Source organism: Quercus suber, unplaced genomic scaffold, assembly GCF_002906115.3.
Source record: "Quercus suber isolate HL8 unplaced genomic scaffold, Cork oak 2.0 scaffold_341, whole genome shotgun sequence".
NCBI classification, from domain to species: domain Eukaryota; kingdom Viridiplantae; phylum Streptophyta; class Magnoliopsida; order Fagales; family Fagaceae; genus Quercus; species Quercus suber.
Genome location: NW_027069793.1, coordinates 426939 through 443220, shown reverse-complemented (window position 1 = coordinate 443220; position 16282 = coordinate 426939). Strand labels below are relative to the sequence as shown.

Here is a 16282-nt window from a genome sequence, read left to right as displayed (position 1 = left end):
GCACTGGGAGATTCTTGATTAGATCTTACAAAGTTTGGACTTTGTCATTAAGATTTTTTGTAGGTATTTTGCAATTATATTAAATTTCAATGATGTGACAGTTTTTTTGTAAATTTTTTTATTTTTGTTAATTTTGGAATAATGCAACAAAAAGAATTAATATAGCATATTAGATTGTGTATATATATTTTTTCTTCCATACCTTTTTGTTATTTAAAGGTGCATAAAAAATTTTAGCAACTATGTAATTTTCAAAACTATCCTTTAGATTGAATTTATTCAAATGAAGTAGGAAAATCCATTTTTTTCCTTTTTTTTTTTTTTTTAAAATCACGTGGGATTCCTTCTCCAATATCAATAGTTTTATAATAATTTAAATAAGTTATACTTTAGTTTATTTTTCAGCAAGATTTCTTGTAGATTTATTTAGGATTTTCTTGGTATCTTGATCAAATATCACAAAATTTGTTTTGTCAATTGCATCAAAAAATTCAATTTGAATCTTATATCTGAAGTAGTTTGCAATTGTGTATGTGTACATATATATATATATATATATATATATGGGGGAGGGGGTTTAAAAGCATAACTTTATATATTGGGCCTAGGGCCCTACTTGAAGACTACTGTGTGTCCGAAGAGAAGAAAGTGGTTGAGAAGGAATTCGTGTGGAAGAGATATACTTGGAAATGAACGAGGAATATAGTCTGAAGAGAGCACTAGTGGTCCGAAGAGTTCATTCTTTCTCGAATACAAAAAGTCTCGATCAAGCAAGTATCTGGAAAGTTCGAGTGATCTTTCTAACGACTTCAATGAGAAGGATAGCCTTTAGGCATGCCTGGAGATGATAAGAACGGAGAAATATCTAAAAGAAAAAGCTGCTACCATCGTGTTTAATGCATTGCAGCAACTTTCCTGGCCGCATTAAATGGAGAAGACCCCTGAACAGTGTAATCTTAGCTAACACCACTCACAGAGAGCTATAGAAGATACTTGACATGACATATACTTAAGTGGATATGTAGATAAAGAATAAGTGAACGATGGAGATGATGGGGAAGGATGCTATATAAAGGGAAGAGGCCTCTAATAATAGGGGATCGAAAAAAAGTGTAGGAGGGAGAGGGAAAGATTTTACTGTAGTTCTAAGAATTGTTTTCGCTGTTCAATCAATAATATTTCTCTTCGGACATCATTTTGTTTAGCTTTTAAGTGCGTTTTTATGTTGGATCATTCCCGGTGACTATAGTTAACAGTTGCTAAATTCACAAATCACCCAGCTCTTTCACCCACTCTCTACAAATTCATTGTTTTGGGTTTGGGTTACAAATCCTGACCCTACAATTGGCGCTATCTGTGGGAAGAGCTTGAGCGAAAGTGGAAGCAACAGTTGATAATGGCTGAACCAGGGCAACAACCAGCAGAATCTAGGGCATTCCAACACGTAGACCCTTTTCTCAATTTGGAAAAGAGACAAGATCATGAAGGTAGTGTGCATACTATGCATACTGATCGAAGCCAGCCACATGGTGGAAGTTACGTGTCTCATGCAGAGAAGAACCGGGATATGCAACTAGAAATTGAACGGCTAAAGAGGGAGTTGCGCCATGCAAAGAGGAAACGGATTTCTTCGCATTCTGATGAAGATTCTGGTGACGAACAGGATGTCACTTACAAGCAGAGATCTCGGACACTAATCAGTGAATCCTTTTCCTATGAAAAAGAGCATCATCGCAAGAGGCAACCTCGAAACCCATTATGTGCAGGCGTAGGGAACGATGCTATGAGCAAAGCCTTGAATCAAATCTCTAGGTCACCCTTTATATGCAGGATTGAAGAAGCGAGACTTCCTCGACATTTTAACTAGCCGACCTTCACCATTTATAATAGTAAAATGGACCCTGTGGAACATGTGAGTCACTTTAATCAAAAGATGGATGTCTATTCCAGAGATGAAGTTTTGATGTGCAAAGTTTTCCCCTCCAGTCTTGTACCGATTGCAATGAGATGGTTTGATAGCCTAGAAGCAGGCTCCATCGACTCCTTCAGAGAGCTCACTCAAGCATTTGGTTCTTATTTTGTCAAATGCCAAAGAATGGCCAGACCCCTGTTTTCATTGCTATCCTTGAGCATGCAAGAGGGTGAGACCTTGAAAACGTATTCAGATGGGTACTGGGAGATGTTTAATGATATGGAGGGCAATTTTGATGAAATGGCCCTTAGCACGTTTAAGCTCGGCCTTCCCACTGACCATGGGTTAAGGAAGTCCTTAACTGGTAAGCTAGTTACTAACATGCGTTAGCTCATGGACCATATTGAAAAATATAAAATAGCTGAAAAAGATCAACAACAAGGGAAGGGAAAGGATAAGGTTATCCCCCAAGAGAGGAGAGATTTCAAGTCGGACCGTTACAATAACAATAAACCATGGATAGATTTTGCTGGGCAGTCAGGATCAACAAACCTTCAAGCAGTTAACACTGTATTCAAAGAGCCAGTACACCAGGTTTTGGATAAGATTAAGAATGAGCCATTCTTTAAGTGGCCGAATAAGATGGTGGGGAACCCTGAGAGGCGTAATCATAATCTCTATTGCCAATACCACCAAGATCATGGGCATACCACAGAGGATTGCAGGAGCCTGTGGGATCATTTGGACCAATTAGTACGTGAAGGTAAATTGAGACATCTCTTGCACCACTCTAGTGGCCGAGGAAGTCAGATGAACTCGGAGCCCCAAAGAGATGACTCTTCAAAGCCTCCATTGGGAACTATCAACGTCATCTTCGTTGCACCAGGGAGAACAGGATCCTGGCTGTCCAAGGTTATGTCGGTAGCCCAGTTACCCGCAGGGGACTTTGGCCAAGCTCCGAAGAGAGCTAGACTGGATACTCAACAGGTTTTAGGGTTCTCAGATGAAGACAAGATTGGAACCATCCAACCCCATGATGACACTTTAGTAATCACCCTTAGAATTAGAGGGTATGATGTGAAGAGGGTAATGGTGGACCAGGGTAGCACGGTAGAGATAATGTACCTTGATCTCTACAAGGGGCTGAACCTAAAACCTGAGGACTTAACACCATACAATTCTCCCCTAGTTAGTTTTGAAGGAAGAGTCGTCACCTCGAAGGGCCAAATACGATTACCCGTATAGACTGGCTCAGAGATAGTGGAGGCGGATTTCATTGTTGTAGATGTGTATTCCCCCTATACGGCAATTGTAGCTAGACCTTGGCTTCATATGCTAAGGGCTGTTTCCTCTACTTTGCATCAGAAAGTTAAATATCCATCTGAAGGGTAAGTTTGTGAAATCCGGGGAGATCAGTTCGCAGCTAAATAATGCTTAGTGTCTGCCATCCAGCACAAGCTCGAAACGGAGTCCTTGGCCAATGCCGAAAGGGGTTTATAGCAGTTAAAAAGTCGGGTACCGCCTGCCGAAGATCCAGATGATGGCGTTAGATGTGAAGGTTTAATAAAAGTTGTTATTGGAGACAATTCCGAAAAGTTCTTTCAAGTCAGATCTTAGATGCCTCTACAGGAGAAGGATGAGCTAATAGAGTTCCTTAAAAGAAACCTTGATGTATTTGCTTGGAACGCTTACGAGGCCCTAGGGGTGGATCCAGAATTCATTTGTCACCATCTAAAGGTTAACCTATTGATTATACCTAAGAAGTAGCCTCTTCAGTGCCCATCTAAGGAGCACGCTGATGTAGTAAGAAAAGAAGTAACAAAGCTTAAACAAGCTGGAGCTATTAAAGAGTTTTTTATTCTGAGTGGTTAGCAAACACTGTGGTGGTGAAGAAGAAGAATGAGAAATGACGAGTGTGTGTAGACTTCACTGACTTAAACAAGGCTTGTCCTAAGGATTCATTTCCTATGCCAAAAATTGATCAGCTAGTAGATGCCACTATCGGCCACCCTCGGATGAGTTTCCTGGATGCCTTCCAAGGTTACCACTAAATATTGTTAGCCCTGGATGATCAGGAGAAGACTACATTTGTCATCCCTATCGGCAACTACCATTACAAGGTGATGCCATTTGGTTTGAAAAATGTAGGATCCACTTACCAAAGAATGATGACGAGGATGTTTGAGACACAATTGGGAAAAAGTATCGAAATTTATATAGATGACATGGTGGTGAAAAGTAAGATCGTTTCTAAGCATGTAAAGGATCTTGAAAACATTTTTGAAGTTCTAAGAGGGCACAAGCTACATCTAAATGCCTCCAAGTGCTCATTTGGTGTGAGGTCAGGCAAGTTCTTGGGGTACATCGTGACTCACAGGAGAATTGAAGTTAACCCCGATCAGATAAAGGCCATCCACAATCTACAGGCTCCTCGGAATCCCAAAGAAGTTTAGAAATTGACTAGAATGACAGCTGCCTTGAATTGATTCATCTCTCGATCAGTAGATAGATGTAAACCTTTCTTCGCATTGATCAACAAATGGAAAGGGTTTGAGTGGACTGAAGAATGTGTTTCAGCCTTCCAACAACTTAAAGACTATTTGGCTCGGCCACCAATTATGTCCAGTCCTGAACCAGATGAGGTCTTGTTTGCCTACATTGCGGTAGTTCCTTGTGCTGTAAGTTTGGTACTGATACGAGTGAACCAAGGTGTGCAAAGGCCAGTTTATTATGTGAGTAAGTCATTACATGAGGTTGAGATTCAATACCTACCACTGGAGAAAGCCATCTTGGCAGTAGTACTTGGTACGTGGAAGTTGCCTCACTATTTCCAAGCACATATGATCGTTGTGCTCACACAACTTCTGCTCAAAACCGTACTTAGAAGTGTGGACTACACGGGAAGGATAGCTAAATGAGGCATTATCCTAGGGGCTTTTGACATCAAATACATGCCCCGCACTTCGATCAAGGGCCAGGTTCTTGCAGATCTAGTGGCCAAGTTCACAGAGCCTAGTTTAACAGAAGTAACGGTGGAGAAGGACATGGATGAAAAGTCGATTGGCATGATTTCTCAATGAGGCCCATCACCCTGGAAAGTATATGTAGACAGTGTAGCGAATCAGAAGGGTTCTGGTGTAGGGCTGGTGTTAATATCTCTAAAGAAGATCGTTATCGAAAAGTCAATGAGACTAAACTTCACAGCCACAAATAATGAGGCTGAGTACGAAGTTTTACTAATGGGAATGGCTATGATTCGAAGAATGGGAGAAAAGTCAGTGGAGGTGTTCTCGGACTCGAGATTAGTCGTTGGTTAAGTACAAGGTGAGTTTGAGGTGAAGGATGAAAGAATGCAGGGATACCTGAGCCGAGTTAAATGTTTGTAGTCAGAGTTCGACTCTTTTAATTTGCTGCACATCCCCAGAAATGGTAATGCACATGCTGATTCTTTAGCCACGCTCGCTACCTCTTCGGCGCAAGATTTACCGAGAGTTATCCTCGTTGAGGACCTGCATGGGCCTATAGAGGCAGGAAGAGAGGTAGCCCAAGTTCACCAAATCAGGGTCAAACTCAGCTGGATGGATCCTATAATTAAATTCTTGAAGAAGTATACTTTGTCCGAAGAAAGGGGCGAAACTGACAAAGTTCAGAGGAAGGCGACCAGGTCCTGGCTATCCGAGGACTAGAAACTATATAAACGCTCATATTCAGGATCGTACTTATTATGCATGCATCCTGAAGCAGCTGAATTACTACTAGAAGACCTACATGAAGGAATCTGTGGGAACCACACTAGAGGTAGGTCCTTAGCTCATTGAGCTATTACCCAAGGTTATTGGTGGCCGAATATGCAAAAAGAAGCTCATGAGTATGTTAAGAAGTGCAACCAATGTCAACGGTTTACCCTAAACATTCATCAGCCAAAGGGAACCCTTAATCCGCTATCCAGCCCATGGCCTTTCACTCAATGGGGCTTAGATATCGTAGGTCCATTCCCTAAAGCCGCAAGAAACAAGAAATACATTCTGGTCGGCACAGATTATTTCACCAAATGGGTCGAAGCTGAACCTCTGGCCAACATCAGAGACGTAGATGTGCAGAAATTTGTGTGGAAGAATATTGTCACTCGGTTTGGGATTCCTCATATTCTCATCTCGGACAATGGCCTACAGTTCGATAGTAAAGCATTCAGGAATTATTATAGTGAACTAAGAATCACAAACAGATACTCCACCCCTGCCTATCCCCTAGGGAATGGGCAAGCAGAAGCGGTTAACAAGGTCATAGTTAATGGATTAAAAAAGAGACTAGATGATGCAAAGGGCAAATGGGTGGAAGAACTGCCACATGTACTGTGGGCATACAGAACTACATCTCGTAAGTCTACTGGAGAGACCCCATTTTCAATGACCTATGGAGCTGAAGCTATCATACCTCTGGAGACTGGGTTTCCAACTATGAAAACTAGTTCGTTCAGTCTGACCGGTAAAAATGAGCAGCTAGAAAAGAGTTTGGATCTAATTGATGAAAGGAGAGAAAATGCAATGGTTCGATTAGCACATTACTAACAAAAGCTTAGACAGGGCTATGATGCCAACGTAAAGCTAAGGCCTCTAGAGCCTGGCGATTTGGTACTTAGGAAAGTTGTGGGCACTGCAAAGAACCCCGCTCGGGGAAAGTTAGGACCCAATTGGGAAGGGCCATATCGTATTATTTCAGGAGCCGGTATTGGGGCATATTTCTTGGAAGATTTGGATAGTCATATAATACCACGCCCTTGGAATGTGAACAACCCTAAAAGGTATTATTATTAATCAAATCTTTACTTTAATCAATATGCCAATTTATTATGTAAAGTTTTTAGACCTCTTCTAAGTGTTTAAACTTAAATCCAATCATGCCTGAAGTACTCGGACCAGATGATTTGGGTAAGTTAACACTCATTTACAATTCTCCTAAGTGTTTAAACTTAAATCCAATCATGCCTGAAGTCCTCGGACCAGATGATTTGGGTTAGTTAGCACTCGTTTACAATTCTCCTATGTGTTTAAATTTAAATACAATCATGCCTGAAGTCCTCGGACCAGATGATTTGGGTTAGTTAACACTCGTTTACAATTCTCTTAAGTGTTTAAACTTAAATCCAATCATACATGAAGTCCTCGAACCAGATGATTTGGGTTAGTTAACACTCGTTTACAATTCTCCTAAATGTTTAAACTTAAATCCAATCATGCCTGAAGTCCTCGGACCAGATGATTTGGGTTAGTTAACACTCATTTACAATTCTCCTAAGTGTTTAAACTTAAATCCAATCATGCCTGAAGCCCTCAGACCAAATGATTTGGGTTAGTTAACACTCGTTTACAATTCTCCTATATGTTTAAACTTAAATCCAATCATGCTTGAAGTCCTCGGACCAGATGATTTGGGTTAGTTAACATTCCTTCACATTTCGCCTAAGTGTTTAAACTTAAGTCTACTTTCGCCCGAAGTCCTCAAACCAAATGATATGGGTAGTTAACATTGTCTTATAGCCATTATTAAGGTTTAAATTTAACACACCATGCCTAAATAACCTTGTCTTATAGTCGTAAATATTTGAATAATTTGAAATCAGTGCTTAACAATATTCCTTGTGGGTATTCAAGAAAACCTATAATACCTTCACATTATTCATTACATTCAATGTTTGTTAATGACTCTTGTATGACCTACTTCTTCCAGTATTTGAATAAGGTGTTTGCATCACTGGCACGATATCATTGTTAAGTCTGCCTGTATTACTGTAATTACAGGTTATAGTTATTTACAATAATAATAAGTCTCATAAGATGTGCAACGAAGACACTAGGAATAAAAGAGAAACGATTTCATTGATCAAAAGAAGGTAGTTCACAATTCCTTACATAAAATAAAAATACAAGTATGAAATAAAAACTCCTAAATGTCTAGGCCTTCTTCTGAGGGACCAAAGGGTCAGCAGCCTGACTGGATTGAGCAGCAGCAACTTCTGGGGCTTGTTCCTTAGACTCTGGAAGGAACTTCTCTTTTCCCAAGTCTTTGCCCTTATCCTGTGGAGCCTTAGCTGGCTTGCTCTAATCACTAGGTTGACCAGACTCCTTGGGGGTCTCAGGGTTGATAAGAGGGACTTGGCCAATCAAGGAGTGCTCCGGAGCCTCTTGGAGTTGTGTGGGGGGAGAGGAGTCAGACCCTGGGAGTTCACGAATATTAAGATCGTAATATATACTCCCAGGTTGCCTCAGATCAGATTCCGCAAAGACCCCTGCAGCGTCCAGCGCTTTTTCCCAAGTTATGTCGCAGTACTCTCGGCTAACCGTGGCAAACTGCTCAGTAAGGTTGGCTTGGGTCTCCTCTACTCCCAGCTTATATGCTGCCTGCCTTTCAGCCTCGACCGTCTCCTTGGCCAACTGAGCTTTCTTCTCGGCCAATGTGGCAGTCTCCTTGGCTTTCTGAAGCTCAATCCACAGATCCTTCACCAGCGCTCTCTTTGTTTCCAGATTGATCTCGGTCAAATTTAGCAGCTGGCGTTGGTTTTCGGCTTGCTTCATGGCATTTTGGGGACCAGCATCTAGACTGTTCCTCTCCTTGCTCACCTCTTTTAATTGCTCGGACAGGTGAGCAAAGTCTTCCTTTAAATTACCCAGCAACTTTTCTGCCTCAGACTGGGATTGGGCTTGGGCTTCAGTGTAGACCTTTTTGTTCCACTCCTTGGCCACATAAACCTGTTGGGTAATCTACGTAGCAGAAGGAAAAATTTCAATAAAAAAAAAAGTCATCAGCTGAAGAAGTGGATTAATTTACTTATCATGGCTAAATCCCTCTTTAGGGATAAAAAAAGTTCGTACTGGCTGAAACGCCTGTAAGAATCCATGTCTCGTAGGAGGAGCAGTGGTTCCTCCAAAGCCTCGGCAACGAGACCTGCCCTCCCCCCATTATAATTTTTGAGGGAAGTCTCCCAAGGGATTGGAGCACCATCCAATTCCAACCTTGGGGACCAGGTGCAAGGTCCTCGGCGCACATCAGCCGCGAGGGCGTTATCACGGCTCTCTGTAGACGAGGCCCTTTTGCTCCAGTGGTCTTTGGCCACCTTCTATTGTTTGGTTCCTTTCGGAGGCGTTACCTCCCTTTCTTCCTTGTCGGTGAGGGGTTTTTTCTTCTTCGGATCTGGCAATTGCTTGGCGCCAAGATCCAAAGGAACTTGAGGAGGTGGTGGAGGAAGACTAATAGTTGGTTGAGACATATCGGTCTCCTTGGGCCCAGCTTTTTTACCTCTATTCTTCATCAAATCCTTCAAGCTCGCCATATTTTCTTCTTCTTCCGAAGAGTCTTCTGGGAGAGCGGTTATCAAAACAGGAGGGCGGACACTAGACTTCCTATTAACTTCCTCTGCAGTGTCTGAAACTTGTATCACTTGAATCTCTCCTGAAGCCTCTCCTTCGAATGTAAACTTATCAATTTGCTCTTCGAGTGAAGAAGTTGAGGAAGCAACACTTTCGCCTTCTGCTGCTGGTTCGAAGGGAATCTGTTGAACCGGCTGGACGAGCAATGGTATACCTTGTGGGTTTGGATGTGGCACGGGGGCAAGATCGAATGGTGCCAAAAAATTGCGCCGAGAGACGTCTATTCGTTGGAGCCGATAATCTCCTTGAGTGATGGCGTTGCCGACCGACTGAAAATCAGTTGATTTCGGTGTGAAACCAAGAATGAGAGGAATGGACTGAAGCTGCCCGTCCTCACTTATGAAAATTTCTGATTGTAGTAAGTAGTTGAGCGCATGGACGTTCGTAAGGCTGAGCCGAGGAGAAACGTGATCCTTATCTGTTAACACCACAACGAAACTTAGTCAGAAACTGGAAAACAATGATACGAAGAGAAGGCAAATTGTTAGAAAACGGAGATCCTAAATCTAAGATTTCCCACCTAGCTTTCCTGGCTGGGTCGGGCAATGAAGATCGTCATGCTATGCGTCCGCGACGATCAGATAATCGTCTTTCATCCCTTTGTTGGACTTGGGAAGGTAGGAGACAAGCCTAACGACGTTGGATCGGGATTTAAGGTAGTATCCCGCTCTTTTCTAGTTATGACGCTCGTACATGTGTACTACGTCAAGCCAGGTGAGCTCCAGTCTTAAATGACGATTCAAAGCGTCAATTGCCCCTAGGATCCTAAACATATTAGGTGCGCACTGATCAGGAGAAAGTCTATGGTTACGGAGATAATTTTGGGTGATAGAACCCATGGGTGAGTCATTCCTCCCTCTATGAAGGCTATCATAGGATTACGACTTCTCCCTCTCTTCGGTTGGTTAATATCTTTTCTGGGGGACAATACATCAGGTTTACCCCATGTGGTATGCTGTATGTCTCCTTAAATTCCTCTATTAAGGCAGGACTATCGACGAGATACTGAAATCTACCCATTTATGGTTAACTAGAAGAAGGCGCAAAATAATAACTGGGAAATGAGAACTTGAAGGCCGAGGATGCTGGCCGAAGAGAAGACTAAAGACTTGAATAAATGAGAACTTATGCAAACTAAATCGGAGAATGATCCTTGAACTTGGAGAGAGATTTTTGTAGATTCTGGGAATAACTAGGATTGATGACTGGGATAGCTTTGGAAGTTTGAATGGTTGAGTTCGCTGAGAAATTTGAGAAACTGTGAAGTAAAGAAAAAACGTTTTCCTTCAAGGCTTTATATAGGCGGGATCAGAAAATGAGTGGCAATTACCCCGCACAAATTCTGAGGGAAAATGCTGTCCGTTGGATCGATGGCTCACCGTTGGATACCAAAGACATAGCGCCGCCCAGAGCAATTAATAGCACTTCGTAAATACCGAAACATCAGCAGATAATGATAGAGCGCCTAAATCTATGCTCGCACGTATAAATTCAGGTACTTTTCATATTCTTAGCAATTATTTTCTGTGATAAGTCAAAATCCCACTTTTTCTCCTCGGATGTGAGGGAAAAATTAAAATTTTGAGGGGCTATTGTGGGGGGTAAAAGCCCAACTTTATATATTGGGCCTAAGGCTCTACTTGAAGACTACTATGTGTTCGAAGAGAAGAAAGTGGTTGAGAAGGAATTCGTGTGGAAGAGATATACTTGGAAATGAACGAGGAATATAGTTCGAAGAGAGCACCAGTGCTCCGAAGAGTTCATTCTCCTCAAATACAAGAAGTCTCGATCAAGCAAGTATTTGGAAAGTTCGAGTGATCTTCCTAACGACTTCAATGAGAAGGATAAGCTTTAGGCATGCCTGGAGATGATAAGAACAGAGAAATATCTAAAGGAAAAAACTGCTACCCCCGTGTTTAATGCACTGTAGCAACTTTCCTGGCCGCATTTATGTGGAGAAGACCCCTGAACAGTGTAATCTTAGCTACCACCACTCACAGAGAGCTATAGAAGATACTTGACATGACATATACTCAAGTGGATATGTAGATGAAGAACAAGTGGACGATGGAGATGATGGGGAAGGATGCTATATAAAGGGAAGAGGCCTCTAATAATAGGGGATTGGACAAAAGTGAAGGAGGGAGAGAGAAAGATTTTACTGTAGCTCTAAGAACTGTTTTCCCTGTTCAATCAATAATATTTCTCTTCGGACATCATTTTGTTTAGCTTTTAAGTGCATTTTTATGTTGGTTCATTCCTGGTGACCATAGTTAACAGTTGCTAAATTCACAAATAACCCAGCTCTTTCACCCACTCTCTACAAATTCATTGTTTTGGGTTTGGGTTACAAATCCTGACCCTACAATATATATAGTAGCTACAGTGAGATAAATATATTATAAATATTTGGAAAATATGTAGGTAATGTGATTGCCTCTAACTTTAGGATAGAAATATTTGTTTTTATTTCGCATTTTACCCACCAAAATGATTATACTTGTGGTTTGACATTCATTTCACAAAGTACATACAAAATGTAATACCAACCCATTGTTGTATCAATGTTACTTATTGTTGCATCAATGTTACTTATTGTTGCAATACCTTAGCAGTTCTTATCTTGCAATGAACTTTGAAATTAATATGTAATGTTTTTTTTTTAATTAAAATAACATGATGTATTTTTTTATTTATGTAAATTATGAGTATAATTTGAAATGATTAACAAACCTGTTTCGTAATATCTTATTCAATGCATTTTATCTTTATTATTGTCTTCATATTATTTAAAGATAAATCCTCTATCATTGAATTTTTTTTAAGAAAATATTAAGTTAATGGCATTTTGTGAGATAGTATATGCTATTTATTAGACTTTTTGTTATTATAAATTTTAGAAATATGCACTTGTCAATTATTTCAACAATCCCAAGGATCTTAAGATTTATATATATTTTTGTTGCACTGGTCAATGATAGAGAATTTGTCTGCATAAATTGCATAGAACATTATTGATAGACAAAAGCATATTGAATTGAAATTGGGAAAAGATGGAGACATGATTTCATGAGAATGAGATTTTTTAGAAGTATCATCTATACGTGGGGGAGGAAGAAGAGAGTTTGTAAGAGAGTAAGAGTTTTTGCTTTGATTTGCACGTGGGAATGGTCAAACTTTGGTCATAACATATAAGGTAATAACTATGCTTGATGTTTTTTTTATAAGGTTTGGTTTACTTTTAAAGGGTAATCCATTTTGTAGTGAATAGTTTTTGGTCTAATTGGTCTAATTGTCAAGAACAACTCATATTTGATATAATACTAAAAAGAAGTTACTATGATCTATAGGGTCAAAAATGTTAAATTTATATGATAGTAAAAATAAGTTACTATGATCTATTGGGTAACAGTAAAAAAAAAAAAAACTTAATGAAAAGAGGTAAAAAAGGCTAAATGCAATATTAGAGTGTCACGTGGCAGAACCTCATACACTCTCACATGAGGTCTTTGCTTTTATATTGAATATTGATAGTATAATATTTTTTGGTTATTATTTCGCCCTTACATGAATTAATTTCTCATTATAAGCGAACACATGAACTTTTTCAAAATTTATAAATTTTGAGTTTCTTTAATGTTCTTATCACCCCAACAATTAAGGGTGCTTGGTGAAGTATCATTTTCTCTGTCCCGCAACAATTTACATGAAGCTTCTTGGACATGCGAGAAGCCGTGTGGCACCTCTTAAAAACAAGGGAAAATGATTACTATAAAAATATATAAATTTTTCCGTTAATAATTTTCTTAATTATGCATTTTAGTTCCTTCTCAAAAAGAAAAAAAAGAAGAAAAAGCATTTTAGTTGGTACTGTATTTAACTTTTAACATCCGGCACAAGAATTTATAATACTTATGTATTAAGAATATCATAATATTCTTAGTATCACTTGACATTTAAACACAAAATAGAATAAATAATTGCGAAATTTATTTACATTTTTTATACTTCTATCACTTAAGTTGTTGTTACAATTGGTTATCAAAAAAATTTGTTATTTCCATATATAAATTCTCCGTAATAAAGTTAGTTTTATTCTTATAAAATACCCTTATCCTGTCTCAAGGTCCTCTAACATCTTACATGGATATTAAGAGTTTGATTTTAGACAGAATGATTTGTCCACAAAACTTACTTCTTCACCACCCCACCTCACAAGAATGGAATCTATTTAGTATCTACTTGGTATAACTTTATTTATTTATTTATTCAACTTATTTCTAACGCGGAATTTTTACGGGGTCCATTTTTTGACAATTGGTCTAAATAAGATATACAAAGCAGTCGGCTTTTGAATTATTGTCCCTTGTAAACCAAATAAGTTGAATTTTAAGCTCTGCAAATTACTCCATCTTATCCCACCCATGCGAGGAAAGGGATATTGAAATAACACACCATGATTTTATTTTTATTAGATTATTTGATTTTATGAAATATAATTGTGAGGGGCAGAAACTCAAACTTATATATTGAAGTCCAAAGCCCTATGTGAAGGTTACTGTATGTCCGAAGAGGCTAAAATTGTTGAGGAGTACTTCGCATGAAAGAAAGATACTTGGGAGTGAAGAAGATCTGTCCGAAGAGAGCACCAGCGTTCCGAAGAGATTATTCTCATCGGATATAAAGATTCTTGGTCAAATAAATATCTGGGGGGTTCGAATGAGCTTACTAATGACTTCAGCAATCTGATATGCTTTGGACATGCATGGAGATAAGGAGAATGGAGAAATATCTAAAAGGAAAAGCTGCTACCACCACATTAAATGCACTGCATCTACTTTTCTGGCCGCATTAATGTGGAGAGGACCCCTGAACAGTGTAACCTCAACTACCGCCACTCACAAAAAGTTAAAGAAGATACATGACATGACATACACTCAAGTAGGTACACAGATGAAGAACAAGTAAACGATGGGATGATGGGGAAGGATGCTATATAAAGAAGAAGGGCTCCTGATAAAAGAGGGAGGAAAATAGACGATAGAGAAGAGAGAGAGGCTTTACTGTAACTCCAAGAACTGTAATCACTATTCAATTTATCATAAACCTCTCTGGACTTCAATTCATTTCGTCTTTACGTGTATCTTTCTGCTGGTTTATACTTGGAAGTTGTAACCAATCGTTGTTAATTACATAATCTACCTAGCTCTATCATTCACGCTCTACAAATTTATTGTTTTGTGCTTGGGCCACAAATCTTAACCCCACAATAATAATATGAAGACTCATTTCTTTACCTAATAAGATTTTTCTAGTATTTTTCTTTACCTAAATTATTCACCTTTTATATTGTTAAGTGATGGGGGTATTTTTTACCATAATTTTTTTTTCTAACTCTTTTGATTTTTGAACGTCAAGTTAGGAGAACCGTCGGGCTTTGAGTCCTCCCTTGGTGTAAGAACAACTGTCGGGCCTAAATCCTATTTTAACCACAAGGGCACCTTGTGTTGTTGCCAGAGATTGGAGAGAGTTGGTGGTGTTTGCAACCTCAAGAAAACTAGACGCCAACACCCTGTCTAAGTAGGTGATAAGGCAATAATACTGTGGGCAGTGAAGTTAGCTTCTTAAGAAAATTTTGGTAATATGATTTTGATGGAGACTTCAGAAGTTTTATTGAGGAATTAAGGGATGGGGGGGCTGCAGTTCCTTGGAGAATTAAAAACTTTGTTGCTGGTGTGAGATTGCTATTGGAGAGCTCTTTAAATGTCAGTTTTAGTTAGGTTAACCATGAAGCAAACAGAGCAGCACACTCTTTAGCTAGATGGTCTATGCTTAATTTTATTTTTGGAACTTTTGATTTAGGGAATAGCCTTACTGCTTTTATAAATGTAATTTTGGAGGAGGCGTGCCAGTAAATAATTGGCAACCCCTCTACTATTTTGTTTTGTCTGTTTAGCTTTCAATAAAGGTTTTCAATTAATAATAATAATAAAAAAGACATGGTAGTATGACTATAGTTCCATCTTTCATTTTAGGTAAAAATATCAAGAGCAAAATTCTACTTTAAACTAATTTGTAGATCCCTCATATTTATTTATAAAATGTAAAATTTGACAAATCCACAATTACATAGAAGTTAAATAATCAAAATGTAATTCTGCTACATGAAGAAGTGTTTCTTACTGATGCTGCAGCCAACATGAGGCTTTTTTGAAATTTGACGTGGCCATCACTACAAGAAAAACGAGCTATTGTGGTGGGTGCGAAAAACTACCGCTATATGTCACCTATTGTGGCATGTTTTTGGCCCGCCACTATACATGATATCTATTGCGGCGTTTTTTGTGACTGTCGCTATAGGTAGGGTATTTTGCGGCGTCCTATAGTAGCGGGACATAAAACCGCCGCAATAGACCTGTTTTAGCGGTGGTAATTGAGATATAGCAATGCTCCAAAAACCCCACCGCAATAAATATATCATTTTGAGCAAATGCTATAGCAACGGTAGAGAAAAACGCTACAATATGCGAGATGTAGTAGCGTTTTCTATGACCGCTGCAATAGGGATTCTTTTTACGGTGCCTTTTCTTATTTATGGTGGCGGGTTGGACCACTGCAATAGACCTTAAAATTTCCCAACCCCAAAATTTCCCTCTCTTTTTTCGCCTTCCCACTTTAAGATCAAATGGTAAACTACATCCGATTGGTATGAAAATTTGCATACATGTTAAGAACATATAGAACATGTAATCCAACGGTTGGATTTTCAAAATATGAATTCAATAATAAGTTATTAGTTGGTGTAACATTTTTAGAGTTATATCAAATGTAACTTGAACCCAATCCTATATTTCTTAATTCAATGTGAATTTTGACAAATATACCGTTAGATTACATTATCTTCATATTATTTTCATGCTTAAAAAATTTCAAGGTCATCAAAGAT

General features: G+C 39.1%; 1 protein-coding gene across 1 annotated transcript; it reads left to right on the top strand.

Moving 5' to 3' along the window:
- Window positions 1–1894: 1894 nt before the first annotated feature.
- On the top strand, window positions 1895–4365 carry LOC136061697 (uncharacterized). The gene is made up of 3 exons (XM_065759791.1): window positions 1895–2276; window positions 2334–3100; window positions 3988–4365. The coding sequence occupies exons 1-3, from the start codon at window positions 1895–1897 to the stop codon at window positions 4363–4365; spliced, it is 1527 nt and encodes a 508-aa protein (XP_065615863.1).
- Window positions 4366–16282: the final 11917 nt, after the last annotated feature.